This window comes from Haemaphysalis longicornis, unplaced genomic scaffold, assembly GCF_048455015.1.
Source record: "Haemaphysalis longicornis isolate Haplotype H1 unplaced genomic scaffold, Haemaphysalis longicornis Haplotype H1 scaffold_12, whole genome shotgun sequence".
Taxonomy (NCBI): domain Eukaryota; kingdom Metazoa; phylum Arthropoda; class Arachnida; order Ixodida; family Ixodidae; genus Haemaphysalis; species Haemaphysalis longicornis.
The window spans coordinates 65070668-65087667 of NW_027526225.1; the positions used below are offsets into that span (position 1 = coordinate 65070668).

A 17000-nucleotide genomic window follows, 5' to 3' on the forward strand; every position below is an offset into this window, starting at 1 on the left:
TCTGTGAAAGAAAGCTTGACATTCACCTGAATGCATCCGTACGGCTACAAAGGAAAGCTATACAGCTTTTTCAAAAACTTCGCAGTTGAAGAAAAATTCGTCCTGGATGCGAAGTTTCTGAGAAAGCTGTATAGCTTTCCTTTGTAGCCGTACGGCTGCATTCAGGTGGATGTCATACTTTCCTTCACAGAAACTTACTCCACCTTGAGGATTTCCCCTAAAATCTGGTCTATCAAGAATGACTATCGTCTTTAAAACTAGGAGGCTACCCCCTGGCCTTTCGCGGAAACGGTTTCTAGCGAGCTCGACCTAGGACATTAAATGAGCGGTTACCTCGTTCCTTTGTTTCAAGTGTTCCTGATTGGTTTCCCTGAATTGGACTGAGTCATTCGTGATAGCACTAGGACCAAGAAGGTACCGTCCACAAGGGACACTTTACTGGATCTCATTTCCTTAATTCGTTGCGGCATTGTAACTTCATTAAAAATTCCCGTGAACTTATTTGGGAACTGCACTTGACTAATACAGTTTCCCGCGTCGGTAATGACCTTGTAAAACTTGGAAAGTTTCATTCTTCAATACTTATGGTAATACCTCACGGGTGCGTTTTTAGCGCCTTTGTTATATAAGAAGCGTTCAAGATATAATTACCTTGAGATCAGCGAATGCGCCAACTTGGGAGCGGAGAGATGCGAAAACTGTCGCTCCTACGCACGACGCAACTTGCCCTTTGCGCTGCTCTAAACATTTCCCTGTTCGTACCCCCTTTCCTTCCTTCCTGTCTTTGATTTTAGATGCGACTGCATCTCATTCACTCGCCTTGTCCCTCCATACGGCGTTGTTGTTGTCCGTCCACACCCCTCCCCCATTCTCCTCGCCGCGCGGGCGTCGCTCTACGCCGCTCAACCCCTTTCCTCTCCGATAGCGAACACTCTCTCGCGAGGGGCATTGGATTGGATTCAATTGGGTTGGCTTGGCTTGGCTTGGAGTTGGATTGGATTGGATTAAAGTGGATTGTGTTGGATTGTGTTGCGTCATAGCCACGCCACGTTGCGTCATAGCTGCGGTCGTTCCAGCACCGGCGTTCCGATTTCGGGCACGTGCATAGACTTGATCTTCGCTGCAAATTGCACGGTGGTCCCGTTACTTCAACATCCGCTACTTGTACACTTCAGCGACCACAAGGCCGTCATCGTTAACGTTACGCCGCGTGTTAAATACATAATACATCATACGCGTTCCTCACACGTTTCACGCAATTAGAGAATCAACCCAACGGGAACACCAAGTGAACTCCCAAGATGCGTCGCATCTCCACAGGGTTCCCCTCGCGGGAAGGTGGGGTAATTTTTTTCGTTACACGCTTTTTTTTTCTATTTGCTGCCTGAGCGCGCTGCATGGGAGACCAGCACAAAAAAGATGCATTCTCGTTGCCTGTTTTCACGGCGAAGCTGTTATACCCTCTAGTTGGTCGGAAAATTTCGCGTCGTAAACGAGAAACCCAGGCAGGACTCAGCAGTTCTCGCCTAAGACGCCGACCGCATGCAGCAGGCTAATCACGCATACAACATGAGCTCAGTATTAGTGTAACGAAAAAAAAAAGCCACAAAACAAGCATGGAAATCGCATTATCGATGATAAGGCGCCTGCGAACAATGGGACCCCCCACCGTATGTTCCTCGTAGAGATTATGTTCGCAGATGATCTTTGAAGGCTAGACAAGACTAGTGTCACTAAATCGAGCTGATCTTGCCCAAGAAGCCGAGCGCATGCGTTAGGCTAGGCAGGGCACAGCATTTGCCGCAAGAGAAGCCGAGCGCAAGCGATAAGCCTGCCGCGACGACAAGAAACGTTTCATGCGCTCCCCCATCAGCATTTGTATGGGCTTACAACAGCTTCGCTGGACATCCACTCTAGCAGGGCGGGATGGCGACCTTTTTTTTTTTTAACGCGGAACATGCTCCACCGCGATGTCATTCTGCTCCACCGACAAGCCGCATAACCGTGTACTTTCTTTAAAAGATGGAGGCCTGCTTTTGAATGCAACAACACTCGCCATGCAGTCTGCTTCAAGGGCCAGTAATGTTGTATTTAAGTTTCACTTGAGTGCTCTTCGTTTAAAGTCGCGTAAATCTCTCTCTCTCTCTGTCCTCTCTCCCCCTTCTCTCTCTCTATACCTCTCTCTCTCTGTCCTCTCTCCCCCTTCTCTCTATATATATATCTCTCCTTTCCTCTCTCCCCTCTTTCTCCACTTCTCTCTATGCCCCCTCCCCTTATCTCTCTGTCCTCTCTCTCCCCTTCTCTCTATATATATCTCTCTCCTTCTCTCTCTATTCTCTCTCTTTCACGCACGCTCGGACAAGCACACAAATCAAAGACTTAGCGGAGGAAACAACAAAGTATACTTTCGCTCTTTCGCAGCCGGCTTATAGTAATTAGTACGAAAAGGTGGCCGCTCTCCGCGCCACTAGCTGACAAGAACAGAACAGCTTCGAAATAAACAAACTGGAAGTAAGGAAAATAAAGAAATCAAAACAAAGCAAACAAGCAAGAAGTCAGTAAAGTCTAAGAAACAAAACAAGGGATGGAGAGGAATAGCAAAAATAGACCATCAATAGAGAGAGAGAGAGAGAGCGAGAGAGAGAGCGAGAGAAAGAGAGAGAGAGAGAGAAACGAACGCAGAAGAAAGACAAGGAATAGAGGAAGGAAGGTAGAACAAAAAATAATATCAAAGCAAGAAAAACGGACACGTGTCTAGCAAAGCCGGGCACACAATCTCTGAAAGAAAAAGAAAGAGCAGCAGGCCGCTTTTACCGTGCGCGCCACCGAAAAGACCGCTTTTGTCCGGGATGGACCAAGTGAAATGGAATGACTCGAAAAGCACTTATTTTTCTCAGCTTTTTGCCCTCGAGAAATTCGCCATCTCGGCGCGGGACGCTGCGACCGACGGGTGCTCCCAAGCGAGAACTAAGCTCCACAACGCCACGGTACGTACGCCTTGCCAGCTACGAGTGAAGAATAATATTTCGGCCAAGACCAGATAGGCATGGTTAACGCAGCGAACCAAACAAGCTCGTCATTGCAGCTAGCGAGGGGGCTGTGTTGATGGCAGCGGGGGCTCCCTACGATAGGCTACCTTTTTTTACCTTACACAGCGCCCTCAAGGCTAAAGTGGGCCCATCGTTACCGAGGACGTCAGGCGGGAAGACAGATAAGGAAAGGCCAATTGTTTTCGTTCATTTATGTTTTCTAACGCAATTTGTGAAACGAAGGGGATAACCAACACTAGAGCAAAGCGCTAGAAGAAAAGAAAACGCTAAGAGGATCCAGGAGGTGGAATCGGGAGTAGGACAAACCCAATTTGCGACAAAGCGAAGTCCACTTCGAGGAAATTCCGTTCACGGGGTAAATTTGCAGCGCGGACTCCATTCCGCTGTTCACCCAACCGCGCATCCCATCGCGCTCATCTAATCTTGTACGAGTGCTTTCTTTTCATCTTGTGCGAACTTGCGCGCGCTTCATTCTTTTCGGCGAAATTAGAGCACTTAAAATTCCCCGATAGGAACTCAACGCGATCCGGCTGCAGTTCGGCTATGGGAAGAGCAAAGCCAATCTCGATAGTAGCTAGGCGGGCAGAGTAAATTGCTGACTCTAAACTTAATTGCAGTGACAAAATTAGGCAAATTAGAGAGTCCGCCCATAGAGGAAAGTTATGACGGAAAAAAGTTTTAAAACGGCCTATGTGCAGGCAAGAGGCCTCGGTATAAGTCTACCACTTTCGGTTGCTTTAAACAGAATCACTAAAATTAGGCCGTTCTTTACATACCATCTTTAGGAGCAGCGGTAATGGTTCTCGTAAACTGCTGCGAATACAATCAATCAATCAATCAATCAATCAATCAATCAATCAATCAATCAATCAATCAATCAATCAATCAATCAATCAATCAATCAATCAATCAATCAATCAATCAATCAATCAATCAATCAATCAATCAATCAATCAATCAATCAATCAATCAATCAATCAATCAATAATTCATTCATTCATTCATTCAATAATTAGTCGCCCTATCAGTCAATCGCTGGATGAAACAATTCATAAATGAACCATGCAAATAACTAACTAACTAACTAACTAAATAAATAAATAAATAAATAAATAACCCGCGTACTGAGCTCACGTATTGGTGGATCTAGTACGACCTTAAGCAAACTGCACGCTGTGTCATACAGGCTCGAATAAACGCAAATCCTTCGAACTATTTCGACCAAACTCCTGCGCTTGCGAGCTGCTGGAGCACCAGGTTTATTCCAGGCACACCAAAGAGGCTTCAGAGATTCCGCTAAAGATTGTTTTCTGCCCTGAGGACTCGTTTTTCAGCTCACCTGGCAAACACAAAGCATCGGGAATTATGGCAGCCCGTTTGAGTAAACGCATCTTTGCCCCGAGACGCTCAGTCGGTGTCCATAACTATAGGAGCTGTAGCGCAAACATGAAGTTAGGCAAACGAAAAACAAAACAAACAAAACAAAAAAAAAAACGCGTGAAAAGTCGAAAGGATCTCCAATAATGTGCGCTACCACCGAACACGTCATACAGCGAAAAGTCAAATTCGGACCCCTTATTTAAACAGAAACTTCGGGGTATGGAGCATCTTCATCGACCCCAGGAGTTTTCCAGCGCTTGGGTACTTGTGAGAGGCTTGACTACTGAGTGCTAGGGCCCAAAGAATCGCGTCAGTACGCGTACTTGAGCGCATACCACTTAAGTAGACAAAGATGAGTCAACAACTGCGGCCGAGTGTGAATGCGAGCTAAACAGCGCGTGCGCAGTTCGCGAAGGTTGACCTGCCTGCGGGCGCTGCAGTTTTGGTTCCTTCGTTTGGGGAAAGGCTCAATCGAAATCTCCATTTCACTTCCATTCCTTTTCTCCAGAGGAAAACTAAATATCCCTATAACGCCGCTCGGATATCTTAAATTCCGCACAACTGCGTGACGAAGCGTCGTGTTGCTCCTCGCCTTCATCTGGTCCGCCAGGCTGATTCAGCTTGTGCAAGCCTCGAAGGCACCGACATGTAGTAGGTTCATTGGCGATCAAGGGCGGATCTGGGTTTTTTTTCGAGGGAAGGGGGAGGGGGGTCAGCTTCTATCGGTGTTGTTGTTGTTTGTGATGATGGTGGTGGTGGGGATAAGGAAGAGGACCAGGAGAATAGGCACCGAAATTTTGGAAAACAAAAAAATACATGAAATAGAAAAAAATAACCAACTAGACTTCTTCTACGACCTGAGTGGTCATCTGGGGGGTATAAATTCCGAAACTAAGGGGGGGATCACGACATCCGAACCCTCCCCCCTCCCCTTTCCCCGCATCTCTGGATCCGCCAATGTTTGTGATGACGGCGGGTTTTAGAAGATAACGCTACTTTAGATTAGATTAGATTAGATTAGATTAGACAGACAGACAGACAGACAGACAACCGTGACTTTTCCACAGCTATTTGCAATCCGCGAAATAACCTCATACCAAGTATCCCATCAATTCGCAGAGGTTCTTCAGGAGCGCCGTTTAGCGCTTGATGATGATGATGACTGGCTCCTAATCCGCATCGATGTGGTGGCGCACAGCAAACATGCTAGTAACGCCTCCGCAGTTCAACTCGCCCATACCGTGCCGCCTGGCGCAAAACGTAAGCGACATACCTATGTACACCCAGCGAAAGCCCTCAGCGAAAGCCTTCAACAAAAGCCGTGCAGGAATGCGCGGAAAGAGGCAGAATTCGGCGCGTGCGGTCCAAGCGGCGCCATCTGCCGGGGTTAAAGTGCCTCGGTCTGAAAAGTATTGAACATCGTTTTCCAAGGCCCGACGTACCGATTTCCTCCGAGCCATATGCGAAACTGGGCGACACGAACTCTGTCGCCTAACTCGGTGCCCACAGTGCGCACATCGCAGTGCTCGCATGCAGAAGAGAGAGTGGTTAGGGCAGCGCATGCGCAGTACCCACCTTTGGAGGGAGCCAGCGAACGCGCTAGTCTGAGGCGCCACCGCGCTCGCGCTTGTCCTGCAACGAGCCAAGCGGGAAGGGAAACGGGAAGAGAGAGGAGGGAGAGGACAGGAGCAGGAGGAGACAACCACGGGCGACGGATACACAGAGGAAGGTGGTGGAAGAGAGGGTGAGAGAGAGAGAGAGAGAGAGAGAGAGAGAGAGGGAAGAACAAGAAAGTGCCGGTGTAAGGACAGAGAAAGAGGAACCGCGCCCGCAACCAAGCCATACAATAAAAATCACGTGGCATGCGACGACACATTTGCATGCACAATCCCAAGGGCACCCCGAGGCGTACAACGTCTAACGAGCATACGTGCTACAAAGAATTTCTTTTTGTGTGCGTAGACAACTATTTCGTGAACGCCAGCTTCACATACATGAATCGCTTCAATTGTGGCATACTGACACTTGCACATTACGCAGGAAGTTGCGTTCCACTTATGCAAGCTTAAGCTGCTTGCGTCCGGCGTTCAGATGAACTTACCCTTAGCTCCCCAAAAGAAATTGGGCTGTCTACATATAAATTTGCCTCTTTCGTTTCATTCGAAAACTGTATAGCATGCCTCCATAGCTAGCAAGTTATTTTTTTTTCCTGAGACGGGTCCTCTAATCAGGTTTTTAGAACCTCCCCCGAAACACGGCCAGTGGAGCTATGGATTCCCCGCCAGGAGGGATCCGTGCGACGCGACAATCAGCGCACGTGCCAACCGGTAGCGTGCGCGTCCGTATTAGCGCGAAATCAGACGCGATTGTCCTTGAACACTGGGAATGCAGACAGTAGCACGCGCTGGCAGCCTCGACGTCGACGAGAACGTGCCCACGCATTTAATTACACGTTCCCGCGTTTCAATGCTCGCGTTAGCAGGGGATGCACGGATGCGGAAGCGGCGAATCGGCTGCCGTGACAGGCAGGAACATCTCCTAGGAGACGTGCTTCCAGACACAGAGAGTCCGCATTACTCCGCGGCCAAATGTAAGATGCCACTAGGTATAAAATTTTAAATCCCAGCCGCTATCTTTCGGAAAAGCTAGGCAGCGAAATAAAAGGTGGTTGCAGGAAGCGCATATATCGATTATGCATATGGTGAGGTAAAATGCGGGAGGGCCAGAAAAAGGTTGAGCGACAAGCGAGCACAGATACGGGAAATGTGCAATAAAACGAAGGGACGATCGCGATAAGACGTGCTGTTTGCTGTGGCAGAAAGTGCGCCTCTTCCGCGTGTTTGAACACAAAAAAAGAGAGAAATGTTGCTGCAGCAGAAGGTTTCGTTTCATCATGACAGCTAATTTTGCATGCAGGAGGTAGTTGTGGGTGGTTCGAAAGCAAATTATAAAGCGGCCGATGGTGCGCTTTCGTGGATTGCGAAAAGCTGCGCGAGGAATGGGAACGCATGAGGCGTAATAGTGGCAAACCAGCGGCTAGTGTCGTTTCTTAGAAAGGCGTGCCGTAAAACGGATGCTCAGACATTCAAGTTAAGACAACGCAAGGCGGAAGTGTTTGCGAGGTGATATTTTGTATTAGACACTCGCTAAAGATAAGGCGAATGAACTGGTAGTCACAATCTCTGATATGACGGCCTTGAGAAAAGAGGCAGGTAGGTAGGAGCATTCATAGAAAAAGCTACAGGGCCATCTAATCTTTCTTTCATGATGTGAGAATTCCTGGGCATCACTTTTCGCTTAGTTAAGTCGCGGAGTTACGTCGCTGAGTTCACTTTTTTTGCTGCCGATTTTAGACTTGCTGAGTGCACTTGGTCGCAAAACGCGCAAAAACAAAGCTAATTTTTTTCTTATAAGTAGGCTTCACTGAAACGCTAAACGTGGAAAGACAGATTTCCAGAACGTAAATGTCAAAGTTTTGATTTTCTGTAAAGTCGGCTTATCTGCCTCAAAAAAATGCATTGCTGAGAAACATTTTTAGGAACAAAAAAAGGTACAGTTGAACCTTGTTATAACAAACATTGATATAGCGAATTATCGGCTATACCGAACTAAATACTAATTTTGGTTGGTCACGCTTTATTTCAATGACACTTATTCTTTTATAACGAAACCGAAACCGTGAAAGCCGCGCACGATATCGGATATAACGAAGAAATCTTTGACCACGAGGCTGCGAAACTACTTACAAAAACTCTGCGGCAACCGAAACTACACAAGTATAAAGGCCCTTTTGTTCGTGGACACTGTGGAAAACTCCCGCCTGCTTAGTGCTGTGAGTAGTCACCAGATGAAGATCACATATGAATAAAGACGCAGGCCTTTTTTCTCAAGTGAACTTTGTTCTGTTGTAATTTCCCATACTAATATTTCGGTTCATTGAACTTCAAATACAACAAGGAGACAGGCAAGGGGTACCTTGTTTATAGCGGGTTCGAACCCTAAGAAATGTCTTTTTGTAACAATTATTTTTGCGCGAGCCAAATTGTCGTTTTCTTATAGCCGATTTTGACCTATGAATATCGGGTATAACGAACTAATTTTATGTCCCGATGCAACTTCGTTATGGCGACGTTATCGTAATCGTAATATAAAGGCCCTTACACTTAAAAAAAAAAAAATCGACCGCCCTTTCGAATTTTCCCGACATGTTCCGAGCCTCGCGTTTTGCCGACAGCTTTTGGCCGCGCTGTTTGGTTACGCCGATCTGGAGACCCTTTGTTTTTTATCAACTGAGCGTTGTGTTGTGTGACAGCCGGCAATACAAGAGCACTTCCCGATAACGAAGTCAACTTTTGGAAGGCCAACACATGAGGAAGAGTATGTAAGAAGTGCAAAAACCCAAGTTTCATAATACCTAAAAATAATACTGTACCATGTGAAGATAACTAGGCCAGGGCAAAAGAGAAAAGGAGAGAAAAAAAATTCGGTCACACGAAAGTGCCTGTTTTGTCTTCTTCCTTCAATCCTAGACTTTCGAACTGTGCAAACCTGTCGACAAGAAAGAAAAAAAAACGTGTTTTTTTTTTTTGAAGTCATGTACCTTTTCGGAGAAGCCTCACAAAATCCCGGAAATTCTAACGCTGTCCTTTAATACAAACTCAACCGCTAGAGCCACAACGGAAACTTTCGAAGGTCGAACAGACAATGTCATGGGAAACAACGTCGTTGTGCGCCATTGCCGTCACGCACTACGGCTTGTGCGCACTAATTTTATTCAGCGGATATCCGCTGAGAAAACGGCAGGGAACTAGAACAAAACAAAAAAAGGATAAAACACTGCAACTTTCTACCGCCTTGGTTATAAAACATGGCCAGTGCAGAGTCGAGATTTTGTGTCCGATCTCGAGAGCTAATTGCTTCCGCGAGGGATTCGAAACATTACCGCAAGGCGAAGGTCACAATGACGTGGGTGTTTACGTAAAATTGTAAATGATCCCTCCAGAACGAGCGACCGCTAATTTAAAATCTCGGAACTGCGGCTCCTATTTTTGTTCGGCTTCTTTTTTTTTTTTTCTTTCACTCTGGAAACAACCGGCGACGTTAAGAGTAGTATCTTCTTACGACCACGCGCATTCGTTATTTCCCATGACAGCCCGCTGGCGTTGTAATAAGCACGTTGAAGTTTAACAAGCGGACGTGAGGGGACGCAGTAAGAACGCGGGCATGCACGACGGAGTTAGTGATGAACGCTATGGGGCGGGGGAACTCTGAACACGCTCGCCTTTAAATCATACTTCTCCTTCAGCTGGAGTGTTGTGCGACGAAGCGCAATGCGGCAGGCGTTTGGGGGCGGGCACCGGCACGTTATGAAGTGCGGAGCTACCGGCGATACGTGAGAAAAACCTATTCAGGCAGGAAGAATCCATTCCCGTATTTTAGTGCGTATAAGCCGCACAAAAAAGCGATAATTTCAGTGGCAAAGTAGGGGTGCGAATGATACGCGGGTTTTTTTTTCTTAGGTGCAGCTTCACGGCAATGCGCGTTGTGCCGTGAAGCTCCTGCGCAGTAACCCTGACGGAGCTTTCTATGGCAGCGATTGCGCAAAACATACAAGGACAAGGAAGAAAAAACAACGACGAACGCACTCTAACAACTGAATTTTCTTAGTGAATTGTGCCTTTCGCCTTGCAGACAGTGCATTCTACTTGCTAAATACACGCTGTTTCTTTTCTACATAGTATGCGATGTGTCACTTGAGCTGTAGCTTTGGTGCAGCCTCTACTGTATCAAATGTGCAGGCAATACGCGAGGACTTTGTTTTCTCCGGCGTGCTGAAAGTGGGGGTGCGGATTATAGGTAGGGGCGGGTTATACGCGCGAATATGCGGTATTGTTTCCAGCCGCACTTTCACCGTTTTAATTTTCGAAGACTTACAGTGTCTGGAAAGGACATTCTTAAAATTGATGGCTCCAGTTTCTCTTAATTCGGTGCTTAGTAAACACGTTTTATATCGGGACCTCGACGTGACTTAATCGGCGACTGGGCAATCATTGAATACCGGGAAAGGTACACCCAAGGGACCGTCTGTGCACCCTTTTTGTTCTTGTCGTTTTCGCCCGCTGAGGGGGTAATTCATCCCTCATATATACAACCACTACAAGCGCATCTTAGTTTTGATAGTTGTGTTCGCCTTGCACCATTGCCGGTATCTCGAGGCACCTCGTTATACCTTTACCTAGGTCTGTACGTTGTACGCGCTGTACGGCGCATGTCCTAGTTGTTAGCTCGAATTGACTGAAAAGGTGGAAAATAATTTTGAAATTTTGCAACTACGTGATTAGGAAAAAAATTGCTACTGTGCGCGAACGCACTTTGCCACAAAAACGACAAAAAACAATGTTCTTGAGAACCCTACGAGAAAACTAATCGATCACCACCAAGGTGCCAAAAAACAGGAACTCAAAACTTTCCCTTGCGGCGCTTTGCTTCGTAAGTGGCGCCATCTCTGCCTCGAGCTCCGCACTCGAGCACTCCCAACTACGCCTCACTCCTAGACACGGAGCGCCGCCTGTGAACGCAGTTTGAAACCCGAGCGGCGACGCAGGCGAGGGATGGGCCAGGGATGGCTGGGCGCGTTATTTTTGAAACTGCGTTCAGCGAGGCATGGCGCCATGCCCGGCGATGCGGTGCAACACTGACTCTTATCCTCCCCATCGTGACTGGCACTGTGCCCGGCGTCGAGCGGGTGCAGTGATATCAGTCGATAGAGCAACGGTCGTCTGATGAAGAGTCTATGCAGCGTGCAAGAATTTAAATTTCGATTTCACGCTCGACACAGCAGTTGCAACGTGTTAGCACTTGCCTTGAGACAACAGCCCCCGAGTCTCGGTGTTAGGCGAGAGACGTAAAGTTTCCACTCTGTTCAACATTTTTCATGGCGAAACGAAGATTATGAATTGGAGGGACGTCGGCATTCACCCATACGGTACCCAGCTTACTGGCCCGAATGAAGACCGACAAGGCTCTACAATAGACCTACAATAGAAGTTAATAGACCTACAATAGAAGTTAATATGCTAGTTCGCCGTTGTATTCAATTGGCGAAGTATTTGATTTCTGTGCCGCTGTTTCGCGACGTGTCAAACACCACCATCGGCGTATGTAGGTTGAATAGGAGACAATTGTTTTGATTTGATTTCGAAGTAATTGAGTAAAATGCAGTACTTAGATGTAAATAAGATATTTCATAAAATGCGAGGTTCGCACTAAGTTGGAGATTTGACTGAGCGAGTGGTTTCTACTAGACGTTCATTAACGTATTACAACACCCCGTATATCCTTACCTACGATGAAGGAAAAAAAAAGTGCCCGAAAGACGAAACACAGTCAAAGTTTGATCTAACAAAACCCGATCTAACGAATTTCCCGATCTAGCGAAGAAATTCGGATTCCCGCGCAGGTGCCCGTACGGCTCAACCCTTTGACGAACTCGAGCTAACGAAATATATTCAGCACAATTCCCGATTTAGCGAAGTACTTCGAGAAATAACACATTTTAAAAAAGGAGAAAATTCGAAAGTTTTTTTGTGAGAAGGCCACGAAAATTATTGCTCCACGTCAAAAAAAAGAAAACGAGGCGTATAGTTTCGTTTTTGTGGAGCTCTACGAGATGAACTCATCAGTGCTAGTTTTCAATCAGTGATACAGCTAAAACAGCTGAAGCTCCTGCGCCCCATTAAAGGCAGGTGATGGACCCTAGTGACTTGCTCAGGTGCTTTGCTCACGTAGAAACCAATAACGCGTTGAACGCGCTTGTGTTCTACGAAAAGTATGTCCGCCCAATGCTAACGAACCCCACTCAGGCGAAATACAAATTTTATTTATTTATTTTTCGCCAGGAAATAAATTCGTGTCCCCCAGAACACCTAGCGTTTCATCGTTATTACTTTAACAGCGGACTTAAGGCGCGTTGCAAAATATATCGGCCGCCGAGTGCCGCGGCCCCCGCAATTACGCTGTAATGCTAGCTGCTTGAATGCGCCCCCCTTTAGACATCGATGTATTGAATTTACTGCTTGTAAAATGACGGCCCTGATTTTACGAAGTTCTCGATTTAACGAAATAATTCGCGGTTCCCGGTGACTTCGCTGAATCGGGCTTTAACTATAGGCAAAACTCACAACATAAATGTCACTAGTCGAATGGGCAAAAAAAGCTCTAGTCCGAACCATTCGTGCAACCAGTTTCGTCTGAGCGAGTTCTTAGTGCAGACGCCTTGGCTAACCTATGACTGTCTGATGTCGAGGTTTTGACGCCATCGTAGCACTAAGATTACGAGGAGAAAGAAAGCTCGTTACACCGAGAACTTCGTTAACCTGAGTGATGCCGTTATATCCAGGTTTGATTGCCATTTCTCTTTCGCTGTTTACTTGTTCGGCCGTCATGGGAACGAATTTCCCAGCTCTTGACTATTCGTATTCTATTCAGCTTGACGGAACGAATGACATTTTATGAAAACGAACACTGACGTTTTTATTTTTACAGCGAGCGAGTGCACTGTCCTCACTCACGTGATTCGTTGAATGCCATTTTGCAAGCCCTTCTCCGTTCGAACCAACGACTTGTTCCCTCCACGTTTTATTATTCTGTCTTAATAATGCATTAGAGTAGTTAGCCACTCTCTGCTGCGTGTGATGTAGCTTCGATGTTGTAACTGCCCACCCATTTTACTTTAAAGAGATCGACAATAACGTAGTACAACGCTTGGGTTGGTTATATACTGAATTAGTTTACAAACGACGCGTGTTCGACTGCCTCCTCTCTCCGCATTTGTAAACCGCAGCCGCTGCAACGAATTACTTCCGGTCCTTCCGGCTCTGTGGCCACTCCTTAGCCTACTTTCGTGCGGACGAAACAATCTACTACGGCCAAGCACTTCCCTACGTTTCAGCGCTTGCGACTTACGAACGCAGTGCATCCCCCTCGCTTCCTCGCTTTCCGCAAAGCAGTACCCTTGCTCAATACGAGTAATCCGCGCGTGGTCGAACGTTTGCTCGCAAAACGGGTACGTAAATACCCGCGACTGCTGTAGCTTGTCGACGTCACGACGCCCACATTCCTCCCTAATCATGCGCGTGATGAATGCGCGTGATGCAGGGACAGTGTTTAAAGAAGGAAAAAACTCGGAAGAAAAAAAAAAGGAGCTTACGCTTCGCTGCCGATGGAGGAGTGCCGGGAGACGGACTTGGGCGACATCTCGAACTCGGAGTCGGAGCGGTAGAGGAAGGACTCCCGGCGCTGGGGCGGGAAGTTTGAAAGCACCAGGCCGGCCGACGAAGGGCTCGAGGCCTCGAGCAGGGCTCGGCCTCCACCGGCGCCACCAGGCCCATCTTCCAGGTCGAAACTGCACGTGGGAAAAGAGGCAAGGAACTGAGGTGAGCCAAGGTGGAAGACAGCGCGCCAAACTGGCGGCAGACTCGTACTACGCTAACTATACATACATACACAAATGTTCGTTAAAGAGCTTTTTAGCCTTTAAACAAGCCTTTTAGCCTGATAGCACCCATGTATATAAGAAAACTTCGAACAAGGTAGAAACCACGATTGTTGCCAACGTTTCAGCAAAGAGACTTGCCTTCGTCATCAGGTCTCTTTGCTCTTTGCTTCGTCAAGTCGCTTTGCTGAAACGTTGGCAACAATCGCGGTTGCTACCTTGTTCGAAGCTTTCTTTTCTTGTGTTCTCTACCATCTTCAAAGTTTTATTGCTCCCTATATATATATATAGTGTAAGTAAACAGTCAGATAACAGTAAGAACAATAACAAAGAAGGTTTACTGATTTTGAAGATATGTCAACATTTTTAGGTTCTATATCAGCAATGAATGTCTCCTCATAGAAACCAACCTCTGAAACACAAGCCATAACGCAATCACCCTCGCTTGTCTGAGGGACGGTTCTGCAGAAGTGGCATTCAAGGCTCAACAAATGGCGGCGCGGAGGAAGCAAAAATTGTAACAAAAAAAAAAAAACTGCGATCGCTTGGTAAATTGCAAACTAATTCAAGTGTCCCACCATCGTTGACATCCTTTCCGCAGAAGTGAAGGAAAAAATCGCGCCGAACAAAGAAAATAAAAATGCAATATCAACGGCATATAAAGTGAACAAGAACGAAAAAATTCCCGGGCTACCTCCACTTACATGAAACCTCCGGAGGGGCGAAGCATGCAGTGTATAAGTGTATTCTTGGCGCCTTGTCGTTTTTGCCAACGGAGACGAAACCGTTGACGGGTACAAGTATGCAGCTTTGCTGTAAGGTCTCTTGTCTTTGAAGCGCGAAGCCTCTAGCGCGAGGCGTAAAAGAGTTTTCCGGTGTTTTAGTACCGCAGCTACATGAGACGACGATTACGACGACGACAGGAGACGCCAACAGCCCCAGCCCCTAAGGGGCTTCGCCCCTAAAACGAAGGCGAATTTCATGGAAATAAAGCAGGGCAATAAAAGCGACCAATAATGCAACATGCCCATCTAACTTGGAATTAAGAAATCTTACTGTTGCTACTAAATCTCGCTGTTGGGCGAGTTGGCGCGCAATTCGTTCAAAATTGGGTGCAAGAAATATACATGCAAATTATTAAAGGAGCTTTAGGTTTGGATAATGGGGTGTTTTTTTCATAGCTCTATGTTTTCTGCAAAATGAACACAGTCACGAGTCAGAGGTAGTACTGTCTGTTCGTGCGTCCAGCGTCTTATCTTTTTGCGTTCAATTTTAAAAGAATCATTACTACTGCTCCACAAAGCAGGGAGATGAGTTTACCGTGCATATGTATTTATATAAACAAAACAAACTCAGGACGATACGGTGTAGACAGGTGCTGCAGTACTCCAATAAACGAGAAGTGCCGTCAACCTTCTATGGTGGTACCTGATCGAGTCTTCCAAGTTTCCAAGTTTTCATGCGCCAAATGCTCATACATATACGCACAAACCCACGGAAAGGGGGCAATACCCGACGCCTGGCTTCTCTACCGCTAAAGCAATGACAGGTCTAGCATTCTGGTACACCCAAAAATTTCGGCAGGCGCGATCCAACACCTCAGTTTCAAGCAATATATCGTGCCTTCACCCTTGTACGAGAAGAGTCACCTCGCGTCAATCGATTCCCTCGTGCGCTACGTTTATTCTTCGAAACTTATATCGAAACGTTTTCGGGGAGCACTTCACGAATGATGGCTTTCCTCAACCGCATTTCGGCAGTCCTTATAACACGCCCAGTTAAGCTGGGTCAGTGGCTAAGGCGTTGTGCTGCTGAGCCCAAGGACGCGGGTTCGACTCCCGGCCGCGGCGGCCGGTTTTCTGATGGAGGCGAAAAGTGATAACGCCCGTGTGTTCAAAATTTCGGCGCCCGTTAAAGATCCCCTGCAGGTGGTCGAAACTAATCCGGAGCCCTCCACTATAGGCGCGCCTCATCACCTGTGTAGCGTCGGCGCGTTAAACCAATCAATCAATAGGCGGTGCACTTTGAACAGGCCATGAAAGCAAAATGCAACTATGGCCTTTGGTAACTCCCGTAGCTGCAATCCAGCCACGAAATACGCTCTTTAACAACAACAAAAAAAAAAAAACACAAGAAACATTCGGAAACTTTTGAATCACGCGCTGCAGTAACATATCAAGGGCAGGCGTGACGTCATATGGGCCAGCATTAAAACATTTTTGTCAGTGTTTTAACTGCACATTCGCATGCAAGTGTACAATTGAGACGCAACTTCAGAGGCTTCACTACAATCGCTCTGTAGTGTTTCCTGGCGGTCTTAAATAGGCGGTCGCCGATATCACAAAGATTTTGTGACGTTTAGAAAGGTTGCAGGAAAATTGATGGCAGACGGCACTGCTTCACATGTTTTTTTTTAATTATTTTTGGAAGTTTGCAATGGAGTTTGTGTCGGTTTAAGCAGGACAAAGCAGTCTTTTTGATGAACCAACCTTGTATTTTGTCTTCATGGCCCCTTTAAGTGGCCGGAAGAACGCGTTTTTAAAACGCGAATTCGATTGGAGATTATTCAGGAAAGAAAGTAAAAAGAACCAGTCACACCAAGAAATACGCACACGTCTACGCAAAAACAGGCACGCTTAAAGTCTTCTAGGGCGGATTGTATGACCTCTTATTCGTATTCTATGTCCGTCCACCGTTCTTCCCATGCCATTCTGACCGTGCATCTGTCACTAAAATGTTGTAATATCGCTTGGTTTTTAATGTTTTCAATGTGTGTGGGGGGGATTCACGCGGTCGAACTGCAGTTTTGAAAGTGGCCTTCGAGGCACCATAATTTCCAAAACTTCCAAATTTCGAAGTGTGGTGTTTTACGCGCCGAATACTCACTTGGGCTACAAGGAAGGCCGTAGCGGAGGGCTACAGGTTCATTTAGACTACATGTGGATCTGTGACCTGCACAAAAATCTAGTCAGTCGGGTGTTTTCATTTCTCGTCACCATCAGAAAAACAGCCGACGCGGCCGGGATCAGAAAAGGTCCCATTTAATATTTTTTTGGTGCAGTTACCGGATGAGTTAA

The 17000-nt window shown here is 46.7% G+C and overlaps 1 protein-coding gene across 6 annotated transcripts in view; it reads right to left on the minus strand.

The window, feature by feature from the left end:
* The window catches only part of Dnc (phosphodiesterase dunce), a gene marked incomplete in the record, with an annotated part of 568677 nt that overhangs the window by 98656 nt on the left and 453021 nt on the right, over positions 1-17000 (minus strand). For all 6 annotated transcript variants that reach the window (XM_077693441.1, XM_077693444.1, XM_077693439.1 and 3 more), the window contains 2 exon segments: positions 6006-6062; positions 13639-13833. In XM_077693441.1, coding sequence (XP_077549567.1) covers positions 6006-6062; positions 13639-13833 — 252 coding nt within the window.